Below are 24,192 nucleotides of genomic sequence, written 5' to 3'. Positions count from 1 at the left end.
TGCCCAGTCCACCCACCAGAACCTTAATGCACTTGAAAGGGACTGAAGCAAGCAATTTGCAACTTGCAAATGTGGACGGGACTCATGTTACTCACAGTTCACTGGGAGCTGGCTGGGCTGCCAAGTCAGCCCCAGCCTCGCCCAGCCCAGCCGCTCCCAGTGTGAATTGTAAAATAGTAACACTTCACTTGTCTTCAGTACAGTGCCTCGGCCACTGGCGTGGCTCCATGGTGCCACCAACTTTCCAGTTGGCTCAGGGCTGCAGGGCACTCTGCCAGGGCAGGACGGTTGGCCGGGCCCGGGCCTACTTGACTCTTGTGATGCTGATGCATGCTTTCATCAAAGAAAGGTAACACTTAGGTGTTACCTTTCTTTGATGAATGCATCCACTAGCTGGCTGCTGGAGCGGGCCACAAAGCAATGTAACTTATGTTACTTAAAGTAAGGTAAGTTACATTTCAAAATGTAAACCCAAACCAGCCCAGGTGTGGTGGCTTAAGAAGCCGGCCACCAGGGTCTCCAAGTGATTCAGCCCATGGCCGAATGACCATTAGGCCAGTCCGACCCTGACAGAGGGAGTGAGGGCACAGTGAAAAAAGACCTGAATTTTAATTTCAATAATTGGGTCAGCCCAGCCGCCGTTTGTTAAAATTCAAATTGGGGTCTTGGCGGGTAGCTTGCTCCTGACAAGGGTTTCCCACCGGAGCCCCCAGCTTCGCTGAGGCAAGCAGGGGGCTTGGTGATCTAATAATCTGTCCTCCTTTCCCCAGCCATCACTGGCTCATTTACTGGCTATTTGCTGAGACTGTTTTCTTACTTTTGGCCTGAAAGGGACACACTGCCCTTGAGACATCAGAGTGGCTCCATCTATGCAGAAGACACTGCTTTAAAGGATCATATCTTGTCGCTGGTTGACCGTTGTTATAGTGTGCACACTGACACACACTGTGCTCCTCTAGTTCACATGCCCTCTCTGGATATTCTCAGAGCTCTTGCTACATTTGCACTATAAAATGTTCACACAAAGACACTGCTGAGAAATGAACCCGCAGCCCCAATTGGGATCTGCACATACCTTCCAGAAAAGCACCCGCAGCCAGATTTGAGATGCATAAAAAGGTATTGCGAACTGTGGGTATTAATGGCACACTTGTGAAAGGCCACCTACAGCAATGTGATCGGGACACAATATGAACACTGTATAATTTCAAAGTGCATAAAATGGCAGGTTTCCATTACCAGCCAATGACAACAGGCAACATCTGAACAAATTGCCCATGAGGGCCCGAAATCAGGAGTGAACTTCATTGGTGCTGTGTGTGTGCTTTTAGAATAAAAATGTCCTTTTGCATTTCTTAACTCAGAAACATTAAGAATGTCAAGTCCAAAAGAATGGTCTCTAAAATGGGCCATCACTTGTAAATCGCTCCCACTTTAAATGCTCTTCCAGAAGAAAAAAGGTGATAAGCAGCCATTAAGGGCTCCCTACCATCCCCCCCATAAACATCTGTGCTGGGAGGAGGTATTTGTCTCTAGAAAGTCAGGGTTAGGGCGTGGCCATATATCAAGTTTTGGAGATATACCAAAATAGAATAAGACAATATTGTTAACATCAAGATATATACATATATATAACAGAATTGATGGCTGTATAAATGCACGATTTTTACCTCCCAGGCCACTTTGCCTGCATCAATTTGGGAAAATCGTACAGATTGCCCTTTTATCGGCAGCCCCCTGGTGTAATGTAGTCTTGTCCTGCGTTGGTCAGCTCCTTTGTTAGTGATGTTTATACCTTCCCATGTTCCTGTCCATGTCTACGCGTACTGTAAATACATGAAGAGTAACTGGAGTATTGTACAGATTGTACATATGTGAATAAAGTCTACCTGGAACCAAACCTAGACTACAGCTGGTCTGTACTTCAGTGTTGCATCCTGAATGTCTAGCATAAGGCTTTATTACACCCCCCTACTTTTGTCTGTGGGCCCCTCTCTCCCCGTCCCCCCACCCCCCATTTTGATTCCTGGAGATGCCACTGTGTGCCATGAACAATGGCAGTAGTCGTTATACAAATGTAAGATACCATAACAAATGTCTCTGAAGTAAAAACAATACATTTCAATTCAAATACCATTCTATTAATTGCGTAGGCTTGGCAATTCGGATCCGCCAGAATTATTTTATACTTTCCTTCTTGATATTCTAGTTCTATTATACTAACTTTGCAAAATTGTCCCGGTTTGTGCTTGGAAATCGGGTCACCATAAAACAGGTATTGCGCACGTTCTGCTGAGGAATATTCGCGTGCTGCAGCAAGAGCCACACGCACGTTTGTAAACAATCCCGGAGCCGCCCTTTGATTATCTTAGCTCCTCCCCCTTCTACTAGCTCCCCTAGAGTGGGCGAGACCTGTCGCATGATGGATGATCACAGCGACCAACACCGTTTGCACATTTTCCTTAGCAACTGAGTCCAAGACCAATCAGCGAGCTCGTAGGCGGGGTATGACCTGTCAGAACTGTGTGGGAGCCGCGGGCAGCAGTCAGGGCTTTATTGCTGCGTGTGGAGGTGCGTGGGGCTGTCGAGTGCCGAAATCTCTGGATCACGCGCGTTGAGGTGGAGGCGCTCTCATGGGCAAGTGCTGTGCTGTGCCGAGCCGTTGACGACGCGTGGGAAAGAACCAGGTACCCGGGGAGGCAGTGGACTGGGGATCCGCCGTAGCCCTAGGAAGGGAGGGGTTTACTTTAATATTGGTGTCTGGAAGGGGTTGGGACCTGTAAGGGAAATGTGGAAATTGCAGGACCCACTGGCCATCAACAGCCGGGGAATAGACACCTTAGTTCCTGAGAGCCTGGGCTCACACAGGACGAACACTCCGCGCCCTACCCAGAAGCGACACAAATTCCCAAGCAAAAGCGACATCGCCACTCGCAAGCCAAGCTATCGTTTCGGAGGGTCGCACGATTCCAGTGACAACTAATTCATGAGCACGGACTGCGTTCTCACTGTTTGGGGGACTGTACCCCCTGGATAGGCCCTTCCATACACTGGCGAGGACAGCACCCCTCAACTGGGACGGTAAGGCGTGACAACCCACTCTCACGAATCCCCGTGCTCGCCCATGGATATCAATCCCCAATGCCATCCTCACCTCAGAGTGCGCCATGGTCACCACCTCCCTGGTGACCCCTGGCGACCTTTCCCACATAGTACCCTGGCGGAACTCCAACACACTTTCTCTTCCTCGGAGCCTATTCCCACTCTCTTCCTCTAAGCAAACCACTCCTCTGGTGGCAATGTGCTGCACGTGCTTACTGTTGCGGCAGATCCTTTTTTATTTTATATATGTTGTGCCCCCTCCTTTCCCGGGCGACCCTCTCTCCTGGTAATCCATGGCATGGTCCCTCCACTCCCCCCACCCCTCCAAAGAGGTAGACACTGACCCACAGATTCCCTACAGTGTGCCAGCTTCTCTATTGCCAAAACTAGATTAACCACGAGTTTTTCACCCTAGCCGGGGGATGACCTTCGTGTTACATGATGGACCGTTAAGGTAACGTGTTCTCTGCTTTTCGTGAGCTGTCTTAACTATGTCCTTCAATTTCCATTTAGGAATTCGTCATACCGGGCGCTGTGACATCAACACTGGCGGCAAGGGGCGCTATACAAAGCAACGCCAATAAGGATTTGTTTATGAATTTTGTTACCTTCCTGGAATCCTGGTAATTGAAAGATGGGCAGCGTTGTATCAGCTTGCCACACTGCCAACTGCTGGCACTAGCCGTTCATACGCGTGTCACCCACTTTCATACCAAAAAAGCATTAGTCTGCGTTTGACCCGGAGAGGGTGAAGAAGCTGGTAGCATGTGTCGTTTATAAAATCCTGGATTCCCCCTGAGCCAGGGTTTGGAAGAACTCCTTGCACCGTGCACATCTTTACTCTTTTAAAGTGAGACAGAGCTCTTGTTAAGCATGCCCCTGCATGTTCATGGCCCCCCTGGATGCAGGGCCCTGTTGCCAAGTATGTCTCCTACCACGGTGAGCTGAACGGCCGCAGCAGACGATTTGCAATTATTCATTTGTTTTCCGTGGGGAGGATGACCCACCGTGGCAGCCCCGTGAAGCAGTACGATTTCTTGCTCAAGTTTTTACTGGTCGGGGACAGTGATGTGGGCAAAGGGGAGATCTTGGCAAGTCTGCAGGATGGAGCCACAGAGTCGCCCTATGGTTACAACATGGGTGAGTACTGTCTGAACTGATTTTGTCATGTTAGGCATGTTTCCTGTGCCATTTGAACCCTGTGCTTACCTAAACACTACAATTTCTAAATACCTAAATATGTCATACGCAGGTGAATACACTTATATTGTTAACTTTTTATGTTCCTCTTAATACTGGGATTTCCTGTTTGTAAGCTCTCCTAGATCCTCTCCCTGTGCCTAATAGTATTGAGGGACAAGGAAACAAAATGATTGATTTGCCCATGATCACACAATGTAGGTTAAGTGGAGAATGAAACATTATGAGTTGGACCAATCGGAGAGGGGGGTGACCTCTTACATTCATATGTGGTCTTTTTACATGAATGTAAGAGGTCACCCCCATCTCCGATTGGTCCAACTCATATTGTTTCACTGTTGATAGCCTGTAGGACCAGTTGAGATATCAGGCATCCCCATTGTTTTTTGTCTAGGTTAAGTGGAGAAGACAGAAGCAAAAAATGGCTAACTTGATTTCACAGTCGATGATTTAACTACAAGGACCACCTGCGCAATTACAGTGTCACAGTACAGGTATTGTAATTAATTAGTGTTGCATATTCATGATTATTATTATTATTGTACTTTTTTTTTAATACTGCTCCAGCTGAACACCCTACTAGTCTCAAAGCGTGTAAATCTTGTTTGAGTTAAAGGATAGTTCCGGGACTTTCTTTTTATTGTCCCTACGGTTCGGCCATGTGTTTTTAAGCATAAATTGGTAGATCGTAGAAAACTTTCCTATGGACCTTACCCGACTTTTCGTCCATTAACGCACTCGAAATCAGCCGCCATTTTGTGATAATCCTATCATTTCCCCCCATCGACCTGGCTCACCTGCGTTTGCGGCACTAAATCATATCCCCCGCCCCTGAAACAGACTTTATCAAAACATTCATATTCCCCGCCTCTATCCGTGACGTGACTGTGCTGCGTAGGCAAACGCGCCCAGGCGTCTTCTACGCGACTCCACACAGAACCCGGAAACCAACACAGATCAGCTCACAACACAGCGCGCCACAATTCGGAATATGAAACTGTACTTTTAAATCAAACCGGAAGATTGTAAATTTGGTAAAGTACATTTATTTGACATCAAATGTTTAGAGAATATTCAGCGATTTGCATTTTTATTTGCTCACGTTCCAAAAAGTTCGTTTTGAGGCACGCGATGTTCCTTTGCTGTACACAGGGTCTTAGATCATCTCACAATACAGCGCCACAATTCGGAATATGAAACTGTGGTTTAAAAGCAAACGGCAAGATTGTACATTTGGCAAAGTACATTTATTGGACATCAAATGTTTAGAGAATATTCAGCGATTTGCATTTTTCTTTGCTCTCGATCCAAAATAGTTCGTCTTGAGGCAAGCGATGTTCGTGTGCAGTACACAGGGTGTTGGTTTACGATAAAATAAGCTCTTCGGTCGCACTGATAATCGCATGGCTGTTCCAACAACGAGGCACTAGGCCACCACAACGGTATGTATGTTGCATCTAGCCATTAGTACCGCGTAAGGGCATACTTGTACTTGGCGATCGTCCCATAAAATGGTCAGGGTGGTAACGTTGTTCACGCGGAGAAGCAACTGGCGGTTGTAAAAGCCATCCGCCGGTGTCTGGTACTCGTGACACAGACAATAATGAAGGATGTACCTGTTTTAAAAACATAAAAAATGAAATTAGTCTCACCATCAGATCTTTATTAAAATTTTTCATTTTATATATTAGGTCGGGAAATTATTTCATAGCTAGGACAGTGCAACTGGGTATTATACGTCATTTCCAGTAACCCACCCCCTCTCCTCCGCCTTTTTCAGAGCCGCCTGAGCGCCAGTGGACCACTTCGTCACTGATATGATATAATATGGCATTTGCAACGCGCCTATACACAAGTGTTTCAAGGCGTGGCGAGGCAGTGAGGGGGGGAACAAGGAGAAGACAGACAACGATCCTACTAGGCTAGGTGTCATTCAGATCGCGCAAGTGCAGGGGTAGGGGGAAGGTAAAAGTGCAAGGGGAAGGGGAGGGGGGAAGTGGAGTACAAGGTAAGTAGCATAAAATAATAAATACATAGGGCCAGCTGGTGGCGGTGCAAGGTAAGTGCAGAACAAGTGCTGGGAAGGGGGGGCTGTAGGATACTGAGACAGTCCCCCAGTGCAGGGGTTGACAGGGAGGCAGTGCAGGTGGAGAGTGGAAGGGCCCAGGACCGAGGTCGCAGACAGTGGACCAGTTGTAGCAGGGGAGAGGGAGAGAGAAAGCAGAAGCAAAGAGGAAGGTTTTGAGGTGCTTCCGTAAAAGGAGATGGTTCTCCTCAAGATAGTGCGCGGTACAAAACAATATGCCACATAGAACGAACAAGTACAACTTAACCCGTCTTTAAAGCTACTGTATAGTAATTAAATTACGGTATAAACTCATCTAAAGAGTTACTTACATTATATTTGCATTTTCCATTGTGTCTGTGCGTAGGGCAGCCCCGAAATACCACTCCTTCTATGCCGACGGACGTTATTTCTTCTAATGAACGAACATTAAATGGCTATCGTTTCTGAAATTTTATTCATTATCGTTTCTTACGTTATTGCACCACACCCCCAAAAAGAAGTCTTTCGGGATGGTCCCGGCCTGTCAAGGTCAAATAACAATAGAACCTTATACTGAGTCGTGGGCCATTCGGGCACCAGAGCAAAAAATCAAAGCAGCTGACCTTCACTTTGAACGAGCACACATTCCTAGTTAGCTACATTCAGTGTAAGGCCATCTCACAGGACTTGAAATTTACACTCCATCTTTGCATTTTGTCTGCGTGCTTTGCAGCCCCAGAGAACCATAAATACGGAGACATTCTATATTTTTTGAAAAATGATTTATATTACTGTTTGGTTTAATTTAATGCGCAAATGAACAAGGTTGGATAGACACATTGCATGTACACTGAGCAATCACTTTTATTTACACAATACATAGCTACACATATTCAATGGGCCTGCGACATGAGGAGACTCCAGAGCAAAGTCACAGGTGACACCCGGGTGGTTCGCACTACTGCACGGTGAAGGGAGGGGCAAGGGTGGAGAGACACATTGCATGTACACTGAGCAATCACTTTTATTTACACAATACATAGCTACACATATTCAATGGGCCTGCGACATGAGGAGACTCGAGAGCAAAGTCACAGGTGACACCCGGGTGGTTCGCACTACTGCACGGTGAAGGGAGGGGCAAGGGTGGAGAGACATATTGCATGTACACTGAGCAATCACTTTTATTTACACAATACATAGCTACACATATTCAATGGGCCTGCGACATGAGGAGACTCCAGAGCAAAGTCACAGGTGACACCCGGGTGGTTCGCACTACTGCACGGTGAAGGGAGGGGCAAGGGTGGAGAGACACATTGCATGTACACTGAGCAATCACTTTTATTTACACAATACATAGCTACACATATTCAATGGGCCTGCGACATGAGGAGACTCGAGAGCAAAGTCACAGGTGACACCCGGGTGGTTCGCACTACTGCACGGTGAAGGGAGGGGCAAGGGTGGAGAGACATATTGCATGTACACTGAGCAATCACTTTTATTTACACAATACATAGCTACACATATTCAATGGGCCTGCGACATGAGGAGACTCGAGAGCAAAGTCACAGGTGACACCCGGGTGGTTCGCACTACTGCACGGTGAAGGGAGGGGCAAGGGTGGAGAGACACATTGCATGTACACTGAGCAATCACTTTTATTTACACATTACATAGATACACATATTCAATGGGCCTGCAACATGAGCAGACTCGAGAGAACAGACAATCAAATTACAATCATTTAAACCGTGATGTGTATTTCTCAATGAGCTCTGCTTTAGGTGGACATGGAACAGAGGCAATGTTGGGTGGCAATGCAGTTGTCCCCTGCACAGGTTCGTTCACAACTCCATGTATGTGCCTATCTAGGACATCAACAATAAGTCTCTCAATAAACTCATATTGCATATCCTCAAACACTGGTTTGATCACCCATTGTTTACTTCTTTTAGTGAAGGCCTTATTGTAGCGAAGCGTCCCTAAAGTTCCGGTCGTCCTACTTTGTTGACGGCCAACATTATGGTTATGTGCCAAGACCGCTAGAAGAGTCCGATTTATCATGCCCTCCATGCCAAAATGCAATCGTTTTGGCCTGTACTTTAGGCACATATTGTGGAACACCTCCAAATCTCCTGTGTGGCAGAATTCCGTGAGTCCCCTCAAATCTCTTGTTATAGTTTTATCAAATCAATCTTTTCAATGGCTTTGTGAGTGGGTGATGAAGGAATCAACCACTTCTTCTTCCGTGCCTCTTCTGTGGACAAATGGCCATGGTCACAATTGTGGAAATGTTGGTTTGTGGTCCAGCGGTGAACGTTGCTACAGTGTAGCATTACTGACCGCCATTTTTCCAGTAGAATTTCCAACGACCCTTCACATGTTTTTGAGCTCCACCAAAGATGGTTGCTGATTGACTTGGACCACTGTGAAATACCTTGCATATCTTTTTTTTTTACCTGCAGCCGACATTTATTTATTGATTGTTTTTGCAAGATGCCATACGTCAAATTGGTGATTTATATTTTTGTACTCTTCTCTCATTGTCTTGGCAATTGAAACGTGTCTGTCCGTGGCTATCAGGTCGATCACCATTCCCCGCGATTGTAGTTCTTGCAATGATGCTACAAAGCCAACTTTCTCCATGGCCACTGAGGATGTACTTTGTGACACCTGCACGACCACCGAACTAACAATTTTCTTACTTTCCATGTCCTGAAAGTGGTAGGTGCAGTACTTGGCTGAAAATCCTGGGCTGTCGCACTGTCCATCACCGGCTAGCCTGAACCGTTTGCCCGCAAATGTACTTTCAATAGACATTTTTTCCATTCTCCAAGCTTCGCTAATGGCTGGAAATAGATAATCAGTTTGGTATTTGTAGAACTGAGTTTTCGCAATGAAATGGATTCCCACAAACTGAAAGAAATACTCTAACTTTTTAAAACTTGAACCACTAAAAAGTGCGGCCGCTGCACAAAGTAGATTGCCTGCTGGCAGTTGCCCCAGCATGGGTTGTGCAGACCATGAGAACGGATGATATTGTGTACAGGTGGCATATATTTTAAGGTTAGTGCCTCGAATTGCACGAGTCACATTAATCAATGGCTCCCCACATACTTCCTCACCAACCGAATGCCCACATTTCATCATAATAATAATATCAATCAAACAACTATCGAATACAATGAATTTGGCCTCTTTCCTTATACTGTCACTCTGCATCCCAGCTGGTTCGGCCTGTAACGTTGAGGACGTGTCACTCACATTAAAGGTACAATCTCTGATATCGTCTTCCGCTATGTTCAGTGATATTGTTGGTGTTTCATTGTCGTCCATTTCATTCTCTTCCATTGCAACATCTGTTCCTTCTCCGGCGATGGGAGAATAAAACAATTTCTTCAACTTTCTCGCGGTCTTAGTTTTTGCGGGTGTGGATTCTGTGAATTGATCTCCGACTGCATCCGAACTACCAGGAGGACATTCACTATCAATGGCTGGTGGTGGTATAGCTCCGTTGTCAATCACTTCATATTCTTCCCATTGACACGATGCATCTCCAGTCTCAAGTCCCTGCCAAAAGGTTTGACAAGCAACATCTCTCGTTCGCTTCACTGTCTGTGTAGATCTAGTTCGTACACCCACTCGCAACTAGAGGACAGATTGGAAAAGGGATGTTCAGTTTAAACACAACTTACAGTATTGAACTATTAACAGTGAAAAACAACATAATATAGTGACCAGGACACTAACCTTCTTTTGCTTTCTTTTCTTTGAAACTTTCTTGCCTCGAACTTCAACATCTGGACGCTGTTGCTCCGACTCGTGTGTGCATGTCTCCACTTCCTCTTGCGCTGCAACGACTATATTTTCATGATAAGCACATCCATCACGCACTGACGCTCCATCGACTCCCTGAAACATAGAACTTTCATTAGTATGTATAATAATATTGAAAACACAAAATGTACTTGGGGACCAATACCCACGTACATCTCAATAGCAAAACACGAATTAACGCATTGTGTAGAACATTCAAACGACAATTATTCACGCATTGTTGATCTAGTTAGATGGAACTGTCAAGATCCATACCTCGGGCTCCGCATAGACTTCCATTGATGATATTATTGAAGATGACGCTTCAGCAACTCCCTGAAACACAGTAATTGCATTAGTATGGTTTTCTATTTTGTTAAAAAGAACATAAACTTTGTGCAGGCGTCAACGGCTCATCTAAATAGACCTGCACAAATGATCAGTTGTCTAAAATAAATAATGGATATCTAAATATGATTCGATTTGCTCGATCGTTGGAAGTGTCACCACCCAGAGATCTGCATCAACTACTAGGGGTGATGTTCTTGTAGAAGAAGCTCCGTCATCTCCCTGAAACATAGTACTTGCGTTAATAAAGAAGGAAGTATAGCGGATGTAATCACGTCATATGATCTCGCTTGATCGAACTGTCAGTATCCATACCTCGAAATGCATAAGAACATCAAGGGACGCTGTAACTGCGGTGCACACTTCTGCAAGCTGTTGCGCCGACCCGTAACTGCATGCTCCCCCTTCTTCTTGGACTAATGCTCCATCGACTCCCTGAAACATAGGACTTTCATTAGTAATGAACACAATATTGAAAAAAGAAGACACATAGGAGGGCGACGACAGAAGGACATATCAATGGCTAAAAACGAAAGAAACATTGTGTGTAACAATCACGCTACAAGAATGCAAGATCTGATGATCTCCATCGATGGAACTGTCCGGAAACGTACCTCGAGCATCTGAGTGACATCAACGGTTGTCGTCAATGCGTTGGACTCCTCAGCATCTCCCTGAAAGACAGTACTTGCATTATTTGGGATAACAATAATTATAACTGAAAACAAAGACTAGAGGACGAGTACTAGGGTGTACCATTAGGTAAAATAATTACACGATAAATTAAAACTATTGATTTACATGCCTAAAACAAGTCAGTGGCAGAATAGCTAAGTAAGATTACCCGATAGGCGCTTGAAGTGGCTGATGACTGCAATAACGACACGGATGGAGAATCTTCCGCCTTCATATTGAGTGGATACATAAATGGGGAAATTATTGTTAGCTAATGCTACACACTACCGCAAGGCCGAGAGCTAAATCCGTAAACTTGACTCACCAGTGGAGGGATGTGGACGAATAGAGTGGGAATAGCGGTTGAGAGCAATTTTCGCGTCGCTCGCGGTGTTTTCTTCTTTATTAGCAATGATGTGGAGTACATGTCTGAGCTAAAGTGCCTGCTGCAGATGCGGTATCGATCACCCCTCTTGTCCCCAAAGACTTCTAGGACTCTACTTTCAAGCTCAGACGGTGGATATCCGCAATATCGGACCCATTCTCTTATCTGATCTATTGTCTTAGGGAAAACATGCATTATAGTACCTTCAGATTTATTATGGGTCTTCGAAGGGCAACCGCCAATGGAACAGGCAGGCATTGTGGAAAGTTCTGAAAAGTAAAGATCAACAATTCTCTATGAATACCAATGTGTTAAAAAATTAAATGACACATAAAAGGTTCAATGCAAGGTTCGTTTTGGTTCTTGGAACTATACACGTTATTCACATGCGGATAAGTATTTGAATAACTTTAAAAAAATAGAAAAATAATTTGACTAAACTCAGAACATGTGACTAGTTCCTTGCATGTACTGTCTTGAACGAAAAGAAAACATGGATGCAATTTGATGTCTACTAGCAAATAGATATAAATTAAAAAATTGGACGCAAAATGATTATGGTACATGGCCTTACCTTGACGAACAAACAGTTAGATGCAGGGATCAGAGTAGTTTCTTGTCGTAGAACAGGGAGCAGTTCACAGGTTGCAAACTGACGAGTTTGCTCGAAGTGGTCACGGAAGTTCACAGAGACGAAGAGCAGATAACCAGCACCTTCACGGGTTGACTAGCAAAGCGCAAAGAAGTTCTCATTAGAAATATGAAGTGGGTTATAAAGAATTCGAAACAGGGGTGTGTTTGTGAATGAATGACGTGTATATGTCGTGGCATTATGCGGTTTGCAGGGAGGCGTCCAGCGTGAGGGGGGATGCTTGGCAGGAGACACGGGGTCTGGAGGTAGACATGGGAACAACAACCCATGCTCTATAGACCACTTTGAAGTGTACATGGTCTTTGGCACCTCTTGGCCTTTATCGCTCCCTGACAGCTCCACTTGCCAGCGCAAGTACCCCGGTGCGAACTGCCTTTGATAGGGCGGGGGGTGGATTGGGGCGGTGGTCGTGCAGACAAGACACAGGAAGACTCGTGAATGGAGACACACTTATGTGGATTGCAGGGGGGCGTCCAGCGTGAGGGGGGATGCTTGGCAGGAGACACGGGGTCTGGAGGTAGACATGGGAACAACAACCCATGCTCTATAGACCACTTTGAAGTGTACATGGTCTTTGGCACCTCTTGGCCTTTATCGCTCCCTGACAGCTCCACTTGCCAGCGCAAGTACCCCGGTGCGAACTGCCTTTGATAGGGCGGGGGGTGGATTGGGGCGGTGGTCGTGCAGACAAGACTCGTTTGCCGCAGGGCCTCACCAAGGAGAGGCCATCTAACTGCATGTAAGAGGCAGGCTGCAGGATCTAGTACATGGAAGGCAGGGGGGTGAGTTTATAAATACCTCACCCTCCCAGGAGAATATATGGGTGCAGTTCACCCTGGAGACCCTGGATGCCTAGGCAGTTAGTCAGCAGCAGGCTGGCCTGTGGTGGCAAGGCGGCACGGGCCAGAGGGGGTCATCTCTGTACCCGGTGCCCAAAAGGATGATTTATTATGATCAACCATATTGATTATTTACCTATAACCATGTTTTGTATCAATAAAATCCAACGGCCTTTTATTGCCAACGCTTGAACAAAGTGGTGTGGTAAGTATTTTTGGGGGAGGAGGCAAGGCCGGGAGGCTTGATGCCAACCCGCAAAATAACATATGTATGTCTGCTGCATATGGGTTCAACGGTTATGTGGATTGAAGGTGGGCGGCCAGCGTGAGGGAGGATGCTGGCCGGAGACATGTGGTGTGACAAGACAAGGCACAGGAAGACTATTCAATGGAGACACACTGGATTCATTTAAAAAATCAAAACAACCATTGTTAAAATATATGCTGGGTTTTATTTTAGATCTTAATTTCAATTGAACATAAATAATAAACATTACACATTGTAAAGTTCCGGTTGCAGCACATCCAGGGAAAATCCGCGGTATTATCCACTGTAGCTGGGGAAATGTTGTCTAATGGCAAGTACCGCACAGGCAGGTATTACTCTCCGAACGCGGTGTCCGAGCCTCCCGTGAAGCCACCAAGTGAAGCAACGATAGGCCACCAGCCTGTACCACCTGTGAAAAAGAAAGATGCAAACTGTATTAAAATGACAAAACTTTCTTATCAATGTCGATTCAGGTAAAAAATGTCATTCTGCTTTGAAAAAAATTCTATCTAGAAAATGCACAATATGGAACCAATTTACATGCGTTCGAATGATATGTAGATGTAATTTTATATGTGGGAGACGACCATGAAATAGTAGTGGCATCACTGACATCACAACCAGAGTATACTTACTCGTTACTCGGATTACGCGGACGAACAGTGCCGCGAAGTTCGTGCATAAGCACCATCATCATCCTCAACACGGTCCGTGAGAGGCAGGCTTCCCTGAACTCTGGCAGCTCGGTGATGCATTGCGGACTTGGCTCGCCTTCCGAAATGTAGGCCAAGCACCCAGAATTTTCACGGCAGCAGCAGTTCTCCTCCTCAGTTGGCATTAGCTCGCACCGATTGCACGTGCACCAGGTGGAGACGCCGTCCATGCAACATGGTCCAGGCTCTTCATCCGTTGACTGGTCCTCCCAACTGCCGTCCGAATCCCCATCATTTTCGCGTGCTTGCCTTTCCAGTAGTTCCTCCTCAGTGTACTCGGGCTCGTACATATACGGCATTATTGTAGCCATTGTGTGGTAAAGAAAGTAAAATAATTTACAGAGATGGTACAGGTGTTCACAAGGCCTAGAAGCGGCGAAGGTAGCTGACCAGAGCACAGAAACGAGTCACAGAATACTCAAAGTAACACAGAGAGAGTAATGCAATCGAAAATCTGCTGCTGTGTGTTGTGAAACGGTGTGTTTATTATTTATTTATTAAATTTATATAGCGCGCAGGCAGCCCAGGGGCATTGTGGCACTGTTACTTGCAGGAAGACTTAGTTACAATGTGAGCAGGTTGTGCCTTGGGTTACATTAAGGCAGTGACCTGTGATCAGATATATCACATAATACATCATACAATACAATTATGAGGGCTAGGCCATGTAATTGTTAGATGAACAGGGTCGTTTTCAGGGTTTTCCGAAAGGCGGTCAGTGAGGGTTCAGAGCGCAGGGAGCTAGGGAGGGTGTTCCAGTGTACGGCAGCGAGGTACGGGAAACTGGAGCCCCCTGCTCTGGTCTTTTTTACCCTGGGTACTGAGAGCATGCTGGCATAGGGTGATCTAGTGGGTCTTGTGGAGGAGACCAGGTGGATCCTCTGCGAAAGGTACATTGGGGCGGCAAGATGGACACATTTGTGGGTGATGCTTAGAGCCTTGAATAGGATCCTCTCCTTTATGGGGAGCCAGTGGGAAGCTTTTCTGGCAGCGGTGATGTGCTCTCTCCTGGCAATGCCTTGTGCAGCGCGTAGGGCACTGTTCTGTATTACTTGGAGCTTCTCAAGATTTTTGTTGGAGGTCCCAAGGAAAAGAATATTGCAGTAATCAAGTCGCGAGCCGGTTATGGCCCTGGCTATGTTAGTGCAGGTGTCTTTTGACAGATAAGGTCTGATTGCGTTAAGGAGTTTTGCATGGTAAGCGGCATGAGGAAAGAGGAAAGAGGCGTCCTGCCATTTCCATGGCGACACTTCATTAGCTGAGGCGCAGCGATTGTTGACACGAAACATGCTTTGGCGTTGGGAAATGGGCGGTAGGCGTCTGCTGATGTCAGGCTCAGGGGCGGGGGATTTGATTTAGTGCCGCAAACGCAGGTGAGCCAGGTCGATGGGGGGGAAATGATAGGATTATCACAAAATGGCGGCTGATTTCGAGTGCGTTAATGGACGAAAAGTCGGGTAAGGTCCATAGGAAAGTTTTCTACGATCTACCGATTTATGCTTAAAAACACATGGCCGAACCGTAGGGACAATAAAAAAAAAAGTCCCGGAACTATCCTTTAAGGGGAATTAAGTTGCGCCCAGGGACAGCAGGACCTTCGTCTGCTTTGGATGCACTGACTATTTTACTATATACACAATGTATCCAATTATTTCAGAGTTTAGTAAGAAAGTTATACACTCTCCTGGGTTCTCTCTCTTCAATCATTCAATAGTGTGGCATGTATTTCATTTTTATTCGTTTTGACCTTTTTACTTTTCAATTAGTTATTCATAACTTCCTCCATAGTGAACTGAAATCCATCAAGCAATTCAAGATTGCATTTCTCGTGTCTTCTCTTCTCAAATTATTAGGTTAAAAAAACAAAAATCCTCATTCACTTTTGTATTTTTTCAATGAAAGAAATCAATTACTTGAAAAAGCAAAATATTTAACAAAGCAAAGTTGAAAAGACAAGTGTTGAGGTCTAATGGCTTCATATCAAACTTCTTGAATTCAGTTAGACTACTTTGATTCATGATTTTAAGGCCTCGGTTCCTTCGGCATCTGGCCATTTCACAATGGCTGTTTCACAAGGTAAAAATAAAAAAACAAAGGAACATGGCAGCTATGGAAAATTAGGAGGAGAAATAATCTTAGTCCCTTCTCTGTTTCTATGACTCGGATCTGCGTCCCTTCTCTGTTTCTATGACTCGGATCTGCGTGTAGAGGCAGGTAGTGGATGCTGCAATGGGAGTAGTGTCAGTGACCAGCCAAGAGAAACTGGAGGGAGGTAAGCTGGAGATGTGAAACTGGAGGGAGGTAAGCTGGAGATGTGGGGTGTTGGACCAAAAGCAGGTAGGTCCTTGCTTCCTTGGAGGTGAAGATGGCTACATCCTGTTTTATTAGCTGGCTGAAAATGCAGGTCTTACAAGAGATATATACTCACACACAAGTCATTCTTCATAAACACTGGCAGGTACCATCAGATATCTTATTAAAAATAGTACTCGCCTCATTTTAGGAGATTCAAGATAGGTCACTGCAATAGAGTCAAACATAGTAATTTGCAGCAGTGAATCTAGTATTGGCAAAGGTGACGATTCATGGAATCTTGTCACTTCTCCACATAGGGGAGCCCTTCCTAGGGAGGCTAGGGAAGTGGGTCCGCTATACAACAATCCACCCTAACGGTGGCGAAATGCGGGACCTCACAGGGAGAGACTTCCCTCATGGGGACAAGGACTCCCGTTCTGTGATAGAACTCCCTACCCCTCTTAATCCTGAGACCATGAAACCCATAAGGTCTGCTGAGAAACTCTGCAAGTACTACTGTATGTTATTGCAATACTCCTTCCTTCTCTCCTGTAAGAATGTATCCCACCATGATAAGGAAGACTAAAATAGTTATACATTCTGATCTCAAGTGATCTAAGAGTACTGTGACGAGGATCAATTGAGTTATGAAAACGAATCCTTCGCCAAGTACAGAAGGTAATAGGCTGAAACATGTCTGGGGATGCTTGTGATCCTGTGCAGAAAGAATGTGACCATGCAGTTAGGGCTAGACTGCCCCTTTTGGGGTGGGATAAAGCCTGATTTTCATATGGTCTTTCCCCTTTTGTAATGGCTTGGCAGGTGAAGAACAATAGTCTTTAGGGTTGCCCAGAGCAATGCCGGAGTTTCAGATTAATTCTAAACCTTCCAGCCATCAACTCTTTTGAGGAGGAGCCATGAAGAATACACAATGGACATAAAGGACTGTCACTCCGCTGGGGAGGACCCAGCTGTACAACATAAAACTGGAGAAAGGACTCGCTGTGAAGCGAAGCAGGCGTGAAGCCCGGTAGACCCGGGAAGTTCAAACTTGGAAGCAGGAAGCTACGCTGGAGAAGCAAACCTCCAGTCGGGAGTGCAGGCTTCCTTCACAGGCCAAAGTAGAGCATGCCTGACTGGAAGCTGGGAAGCGGCTGACAGTGGTGTCACCTCGAGGAGGTGAACTACATCAACATCGCCTGGCCGGAGACCCTGCAGAGCCAAATCACGACAGGAAGGAGTGGAAGGAGAAGCAAGGAGAGTGTTCAGCGAGAACGCAGCGACCCAACACCCCAGGAAGAACCAGTGGCATGCCTCCACCAGAGAAGAGTTAACGGGAGCCACAGGAGACCCGTACGGGATTGGAAAAGGGTGCAGAATATAACAAAGGCATCAGGAGTGATCTCCCTCCTCTCAGTTGTGTCAAGAGTATTGAATGGAAAAATGCCTCCAGAGTAATCTCCCTCATTTCCAGAGTTGTAATAAAAGTACCAAGTGTGAAGATTACATCGCAAGTGGTCATCCTAGTCTCAGTTGTATCATAGTGACTAAAAGAGAAGAACATATCGGGTGTAGTATCCCTCAACACTCTGTCCTCAAGAGGGACACTAAAGCTAAAGAGGGCCACAAGAACAGTCTCCTTTGTCAGAGTGTTAAACGGAAACAAGGCCGCTATGGGAACAATTCCTCTCGTGCTCACCAGCAAGAGGAAGGTAAAGAAAGTCAAGGAATAACTGTGTATTGGAAACAGGTGTTTATAACTTTTAAGCAACCCTGAGAGTAGCCTGGGAAGAATTGTTAAGGTTGATAACAACATTGTTGCAGGAAGTTATCCAAAGAAACCCAATGGCTGAACCAGGAGAAGGGAGTCCTCCTGGTTATCCACATCATTTATGAATCAGAAACTAAGGCAAAAGATTACTAAACTGAAGCCTGGAGGCTGACCAAGTTTACCAGGAGAAGATGGCAGTTGATGAACTGCTGAACTAGGAGAAGGGAGTCATTCTCCTGCTATCAGCTAAAAGTGCAGAAACTGAACTTTTATCCAAGACTAATAGAAACACGGCCATACGGCTGATTCCATTGAACCAGGCGAAGGGAGTCATTCTCCTGGAACTATATATGTTGATGTCTTTTGTTAATGGTAGGGCTGGAGTAGTTTGGACATAGGACAGACACTTTGAGTTTGACAACCACCCTTTTGATGAGCGCCCAAGTTATTCTTTAGTTAGGTATAGAAAACCCTTCAGAGGTAGGGAGAGACAGGCCCTTTTCATTTTTATTTAAATAAAGATCCTAGTGATAATGCCACCCCTTTGTCTGACTCCTTACTCCAGCACGCCACACAAAGCAACTACAAGAGGCAACATTGAGCTAAATAACTCATATTGAGTGGTTTCACACATTCTGGTTTATGTCTCTATAATATTTCCTCCTTCACCACAGTTGTTTCTGGTCTCTCACTGACTGCCTTCTGCCCCGTGCACTTGCTGTCTCTAACTCCCCATGCTCATGGCACAGGGAAGCACCTGCACATGTGAAGTTGTGCATTAGCAGTGATGATAATAGACATACTGGTACTACCGGGGCCTTTGAAGGTGAAAGTTACGTATGATGGCCGCTCCTGCACATCTGAGGTTGTACACCATGTATGGTGACTGTATTCAGCCTATAAAGCATTATCTGGCATTTGATGGCCTTACTGGGGCAATTGAGGCTGCACTTGCCATATTACAGCAGTACCTGTTCACATGGGCATGTAACATCTCATGTGAGTCTACATACAGTGAATCCATCAGGCTGATTATGCATAAAATGTCCGTACCAGGGTATTTGAGTATGCACTTGGATATGATTATGATAACTGGATTTGCTGGGTTGTGCATTTTAGATATTGTGACTATCCAAATAAAGGACACTACAGTTGCCTTATTATAATAGAATTTGGGGATTTATGTAATACAATGACTATACTTTACATATGAAGCTGAGCAGAAACCTGCTAATAAATCCAATAAAGCAAAACGAGGCAGCTATAGCTTTGTCCGGTTTATTTCTATACAGCTGTGCTGAATTCGACAAAGGAACCGGCTGAGTGTAACCGTCTCAGGAAAGCGGACCCTGAACACAGAATTCTCAGGGTTTTGATATTGTTTTACACAATGAGGTTAATTCAGAAAATCATCATGACCCATTTAGATGGTTACATAGACAATGAGCTTCCTTACATAACGTCCCCTGACCTTGAGGTGCATGGGTAAACTGCACCATTCTACTTCTGTACAATTCTGCTAGTCGCACCTTTGTGATTCAATCTCCACCTGCAGTGGATCTCTCCATCATAAGTAAGGGGCCCAATTGGTTAACTAGCATCCATGTGATCCTTCGCACGGTTCTTGGGCAAGTATACCATGCGTTCACATGTTACGTGGCATGCGTCACTAGACTTGCCTGTAAGTGAAGCAGAGTCCAATGTCTGAGCCACGCAGCTTTATGGGCTTAATTACTGTCAGACAGTCGCATTAGTTTAGTTTAATTTTTATTAGTACCCGGCGAGGGACAATGTGATTGTAAAAATCAATCTGATTGGCCCTCGCAGGGGCTTTGCCCGACAGGGAATTCCTCTCCCAACGTTCTTTTCCTTTGCCCCGGCGGGGGGTGTGGTAGCCCCTCAGCCAATGAGGAGGCTCAGAATGCGGTAACCCCCACTCCGAGCCACCACGCGGCTGGAGGCTGCCATCTTCCCCAACCGGGGATTCAGGTGTTTTCCCTCACCGACCCCCCCCCCCCAATCCAAACAATCCCCTCCCGGCCCTCCTAACCCCACTTTCCTGCTTTTTGGTCCATTTCGGGATCGAACTCGCTGGGAACACTTCTGTCCCCAGCGCATCCGCTCCCGATCCACAAAAGGCCATCATGGAAAGGAAGAAGGGACTACACGTAGTCCCTTCATTCCTTTCCATGGCAGCCATTTTCTTAGTTTATATTTTTCTTATATTTTGAATGGCCGTCATGAAAAGTCCTTTTCCCTTTCCACGGCGGCCATTTTATTTGTTTACCTTGTTTCATTCAGTATGAATGGCCGCCGTGGAAAGGGAAAACACTCTGTTTTCCCTTCCCCGGTGGCCATTTTTGTTGAAAATTTTTTTTTTCTGTTTCAAAACGCCAATGTTACTAGTACCCCGGTCTTGCGTGCCCGGCTACTAATAGCAGTAAGCCCCTCGACGCAGTGTACATAGTGTACAGCCAGCAAACAAGACAAACGACACAAAAGAAATCCAGATGGAGGTGTTACAGGGATGGTAATAACGTGTATTTCTTACCAAGTCATATTCCAAGTTATAGCTGTGTCTTTAGGAAAATACAACGTACAGCAGTTGTAGACAGCACCTCCCCACCCATTTATGTGCTTTCTTGCACATCCTCATTCCTATTTTATTTTCCTTTTTAACCCCCACACTCCGTTATTACATTTGTAAATCTTCCCTCAAAACCGGGTCTCATTTGGACCTGTATAATCTAATTCTGCCCGTACAGATTATTTTTTTTTTTTAAAACGTATTTTATTGATTTTGATAGAAAAAAGAAAAAGAAAACGTGCAGTACAACAAGAAATCAACATTGGTTTGAACTGGGGAGGAGACGGTGAGGGGGAAACAAGGGGGGGGGAACAAACAAATCAACAACAGTCTTCATGTTGTAGCAAACTTACAGTGGACGGGTGGGTTAGGGGCAATGACCCACAGTTTCAGGAAGCAAGAGGGGTCAAACACAGAGGTGGTTCCACCAATGCCGGCATCCGAGCAGTGTCAATGCAGTGGTGTGGGACTTCAGGGGGGTTTGTAGTCAGCGCTGAAGCGTATGTCTCTGAGGAGGGCCTTCCATGATTCCAAAGTGCCACCTTCGGTTTCGCCACTGTTCGTGATTCCTTCCTGCCAGGCCCTGGTTTCAGCTGTTGTCCATCTCTCGAGTTCTTTGAGCCATCTCTCTTGCCTGGGGCCCGACGGCGTCTTCCAGGCCATCGCTATTGTTCTTTTAGCCAGGATACATGAGATGTCCATTAATTTAACAGCGTGCTTGGATTTGCTAGGTCTGGGGTAGGTCCCCAGGAGGCACTCGCCAGGAGTCCATTCGTATCTTGTCATTCCGGCGTCCATGCAGGTCTGTTTGGCCTTGGACCACAGTGCCATCGCCTTGGTGCAGGTCCAGAACATGTGAATCACATCTGCTTTATCATTCCCGCACCAGGGGCATGCAGGGGAGGATGTCTTATTGAAGGAGGCAACCCTATGTGGGGTCATGTATGTCCTGTAAAGAACGTTCAATTGGATCTGGCCAAACCTGGTGTTCCTGGATACTTTTTTGGGAAATATCAGCGCTCTTTCCCATTCTTTATCTGAAATCGGGGTCTCAAGGTCCGCCTCCCATTTTGTCCTCAGATCTTCGCATTTAGGGTTGGTTTTATCACATAGTCTGCTGTAAAGCCTGGAGACAGGTCTCCAGCCGTCCGAGAGGTCATGCATCTCTTGTAGCAGAGGGTCAGGGGAGGGCTCCTCCGGCCATCCGGTCCATTGTTTCTTAGCAGTTTGTTTGAGGCGATGATACCAGAGGAACTGGCCCGGGGGAATTCCATCGGCAGCCTTAAGAGATTCGAAATCCCTGAATTCTCCCTCCTCATACATGTCGCTCCATGTGTAAATGCCGGCCTCTTCCCACCTCCTTGCCGTAGAGATGTCTGCAGCCGTTCGACAGGTGTCTGCTAGGATGGGATTGTCCGGAGAGTATGGGTGTCGTATTCGCCTGATGCAGCAGGACCTGGCCCATATCTTTCTTCCCAGGTCAATCACCATGGAGGGGACCGGGGGTTGCCATGTAGGGTGCCATAGGATCTCCTTGGGGATCACATTGTCCAAGGGTTGCCTCAGCAGTTCGGTCTCTGCTGAAGGCTCATCCGAGAGCCATCTCGTTATGTGACTCAGCTGGGCAGCCAGGTAGTACAACTGGAGATCCGGTAACTTTATTCCGCCTTCTTTGTGTGGGAGAGAGAGGACGGACAGCGAAAGTTTATGCCTGTGTGGGCCCCAAAGGAAGTCCCTGAAGATGGCCTCCAGCTTCTTGAAGAAGGACGGTCTAATGTAATGGCAAATGTTTATGAAGAAATACAGGAATCGGGGGAGTACGATCATCTTGACAATCGCTGCCCTGCCCACCATGGCCAATGGGAGCTTGGACCAAAACTTTATAGAACTTCGGAGACTCGCGATGGCGGCCTCGGTGTTGTGTTCATGCATGAGTAGCGGGGTGTGGCTTATGTTGATCCCCAAATAACGGAACTGGACCAGTTGCCAGCTTATTCCTATCTCTGGGAGATTGTTTTCCGGAATGTTGCGTAAGCCCGCCAAGGGGAAGGCAGAGGACTTATTCCTACTAAAGCGGATCCCTGAGTACTTCGCATAGTTGTCCAGTATCTCCAACGCGGTTGGCGCGTTAACTTCGGGGGAGCTTAGGTAAAGAAGGACGTCGTCTGCATACAAGGATATTATGTGGTGTGCATTGCCCACCTTAATGCCAGCATCGAAGAGCTGCTGCCTGAAGTATAATGCAATCGGTTCCAGGCCCAGTATGTACAGCATGGGTGATAACGGGCAGCCCTGCCTTGTTCCCCTTTGTATATCCCAAGCCGCTGAAACCACTCTTCCCGTTCTTACTCTCGCCGTCGGGGAATTGTAGAGGACCTCAACCCACCTGATGAAGCCCTCTCCAAAGCCAAATCTTCTCAGGACCTCCCTGATCCACTCCCAGTATATGGAGTCGAAGGCCTTGATGGCGTCGAGCGACAACACCGCCAGGTCCTCGTCCCTGTCATATGTTTCGGCCATTACATGCTGCAGCCTCCGGAGGTTAGCAGTGGTGTTGCGCCCAGGAACGAATCCGTTCTGATCTTCGTGAACGATGGAACCCACCACCCTGGCTAGCTTGCGGGCCAATATGGATGTGAGGATCTTGGCATCGTAGTTTAGCATAGCCAGAGGGCGATAGGACTCACAGTCGGTGGGCGATTTGTGTGGCTTGAGCATGGGGACTATTATGGTTTCCTTCATGGTGTTGGGGAGAATCCCATCCGTGTGTGCCTCCTGGTAGACCTCGTGGAGAACTGGGGCAAGGATGGACTCATACGCTTTATAGAACTCAGGTGGGAGGCCGTCACTGCCAGGGGCTTTGTTGTTGGAGAGGGACCTGATTGCCCCTTGAACGTCCTCAAGAGTGATCTCGGTTTCCAGCTCCTCTCTCTGCTCGAGCGAAATGTGGGGAAGTTCTATCTCCTCGAGTGTGTCTATGATGTCTGCAGCAGGAATCTGGGTCTTGTGGGTATACAGTTCTGTGTAGAATTTAGCAAAGGCTTCATTGATCCCTAGCTGAGTCGAGTGGGATGACCCATTAGCGTCCCGTATCTCCACTGGGAGATGTTTGGGGTGTTCCCGTTTGCAGAGCCATGCTAGTAGTCTTCCCGGTTTGTCCGATTCTTTATGAGATCTGGCGGTGTGCGTGGCGAAATCAAATTTTTCCAGTCTTTCCCATGCCTGCTGACATTCTGTGCGGGCTTCCTTCAGCTTGGTCTCTGTCTCCATAGAGTTGTCGCATGTGGACTCCAGTCGGGAGATCTCAGCTTCCTGTGCTTCCAGGGTGCTCCGCAACTGCCTGCGAGTTCCGCCGGCTCTCGATATGATTTCGCCTCTGGTCACCACCTTCATTGCTTCCCATAATGTGCCCCAGGAGGGGACCGAACCGATGTTGTTCTCCAAGTATTCTTCCAATTTTTCGGCAAGGGTTTCCCTGAACTCGAGGT

General features: G+C 46.5%; 1 protein-coding gene across 1 annotated transcript in view; it reads left to right on the top strand.

Moving 5' to 3' along the window:
* The first annotated feature begins 2,492 nt into the window (after positions 1-2,492).
* RAB40B (RAB40B, member RAS oncogene family) overlaps positions 2,493-24,192 on the top strand; it is a 992,795-nt gene continuing 971,095 nt past the window's right edge. Inside the window, exons 1-2 of the mRNA XM_069654533.1 lie at positions 2,493-2,687; positions 3,616-4,242. Coding sequence (XP_069510634.1) covers positions 4,005-4,242 — 238 coding nt within the window. The 5' untranslated portion in view covers positions 2,493-2,687; positions 3,616-4,004. The remainder of the gene's footprint in view (positions 2,688-3,615; positions 4,243-24,192) is intronic.

The sequence above is a fragment of the Ambystoma mexicanum genome, chromosome 3q, assembly GCF_040938575.1.
Source record: "Ambystoma mexicanum isolate Mex_15411 chromosome 3q, UKY_AmexF1_1, whole genome shotgun sequence".
Lineage (NCBI taxonomy): Eukaryota > Metazoa > Chordata > Amphibia > Caudata > Ambystomatidae > Ambystoma > Ambystoma mexicanum.
This window is presented reverse-complemented; position numbering and strand designations above follow the sequence as displayed.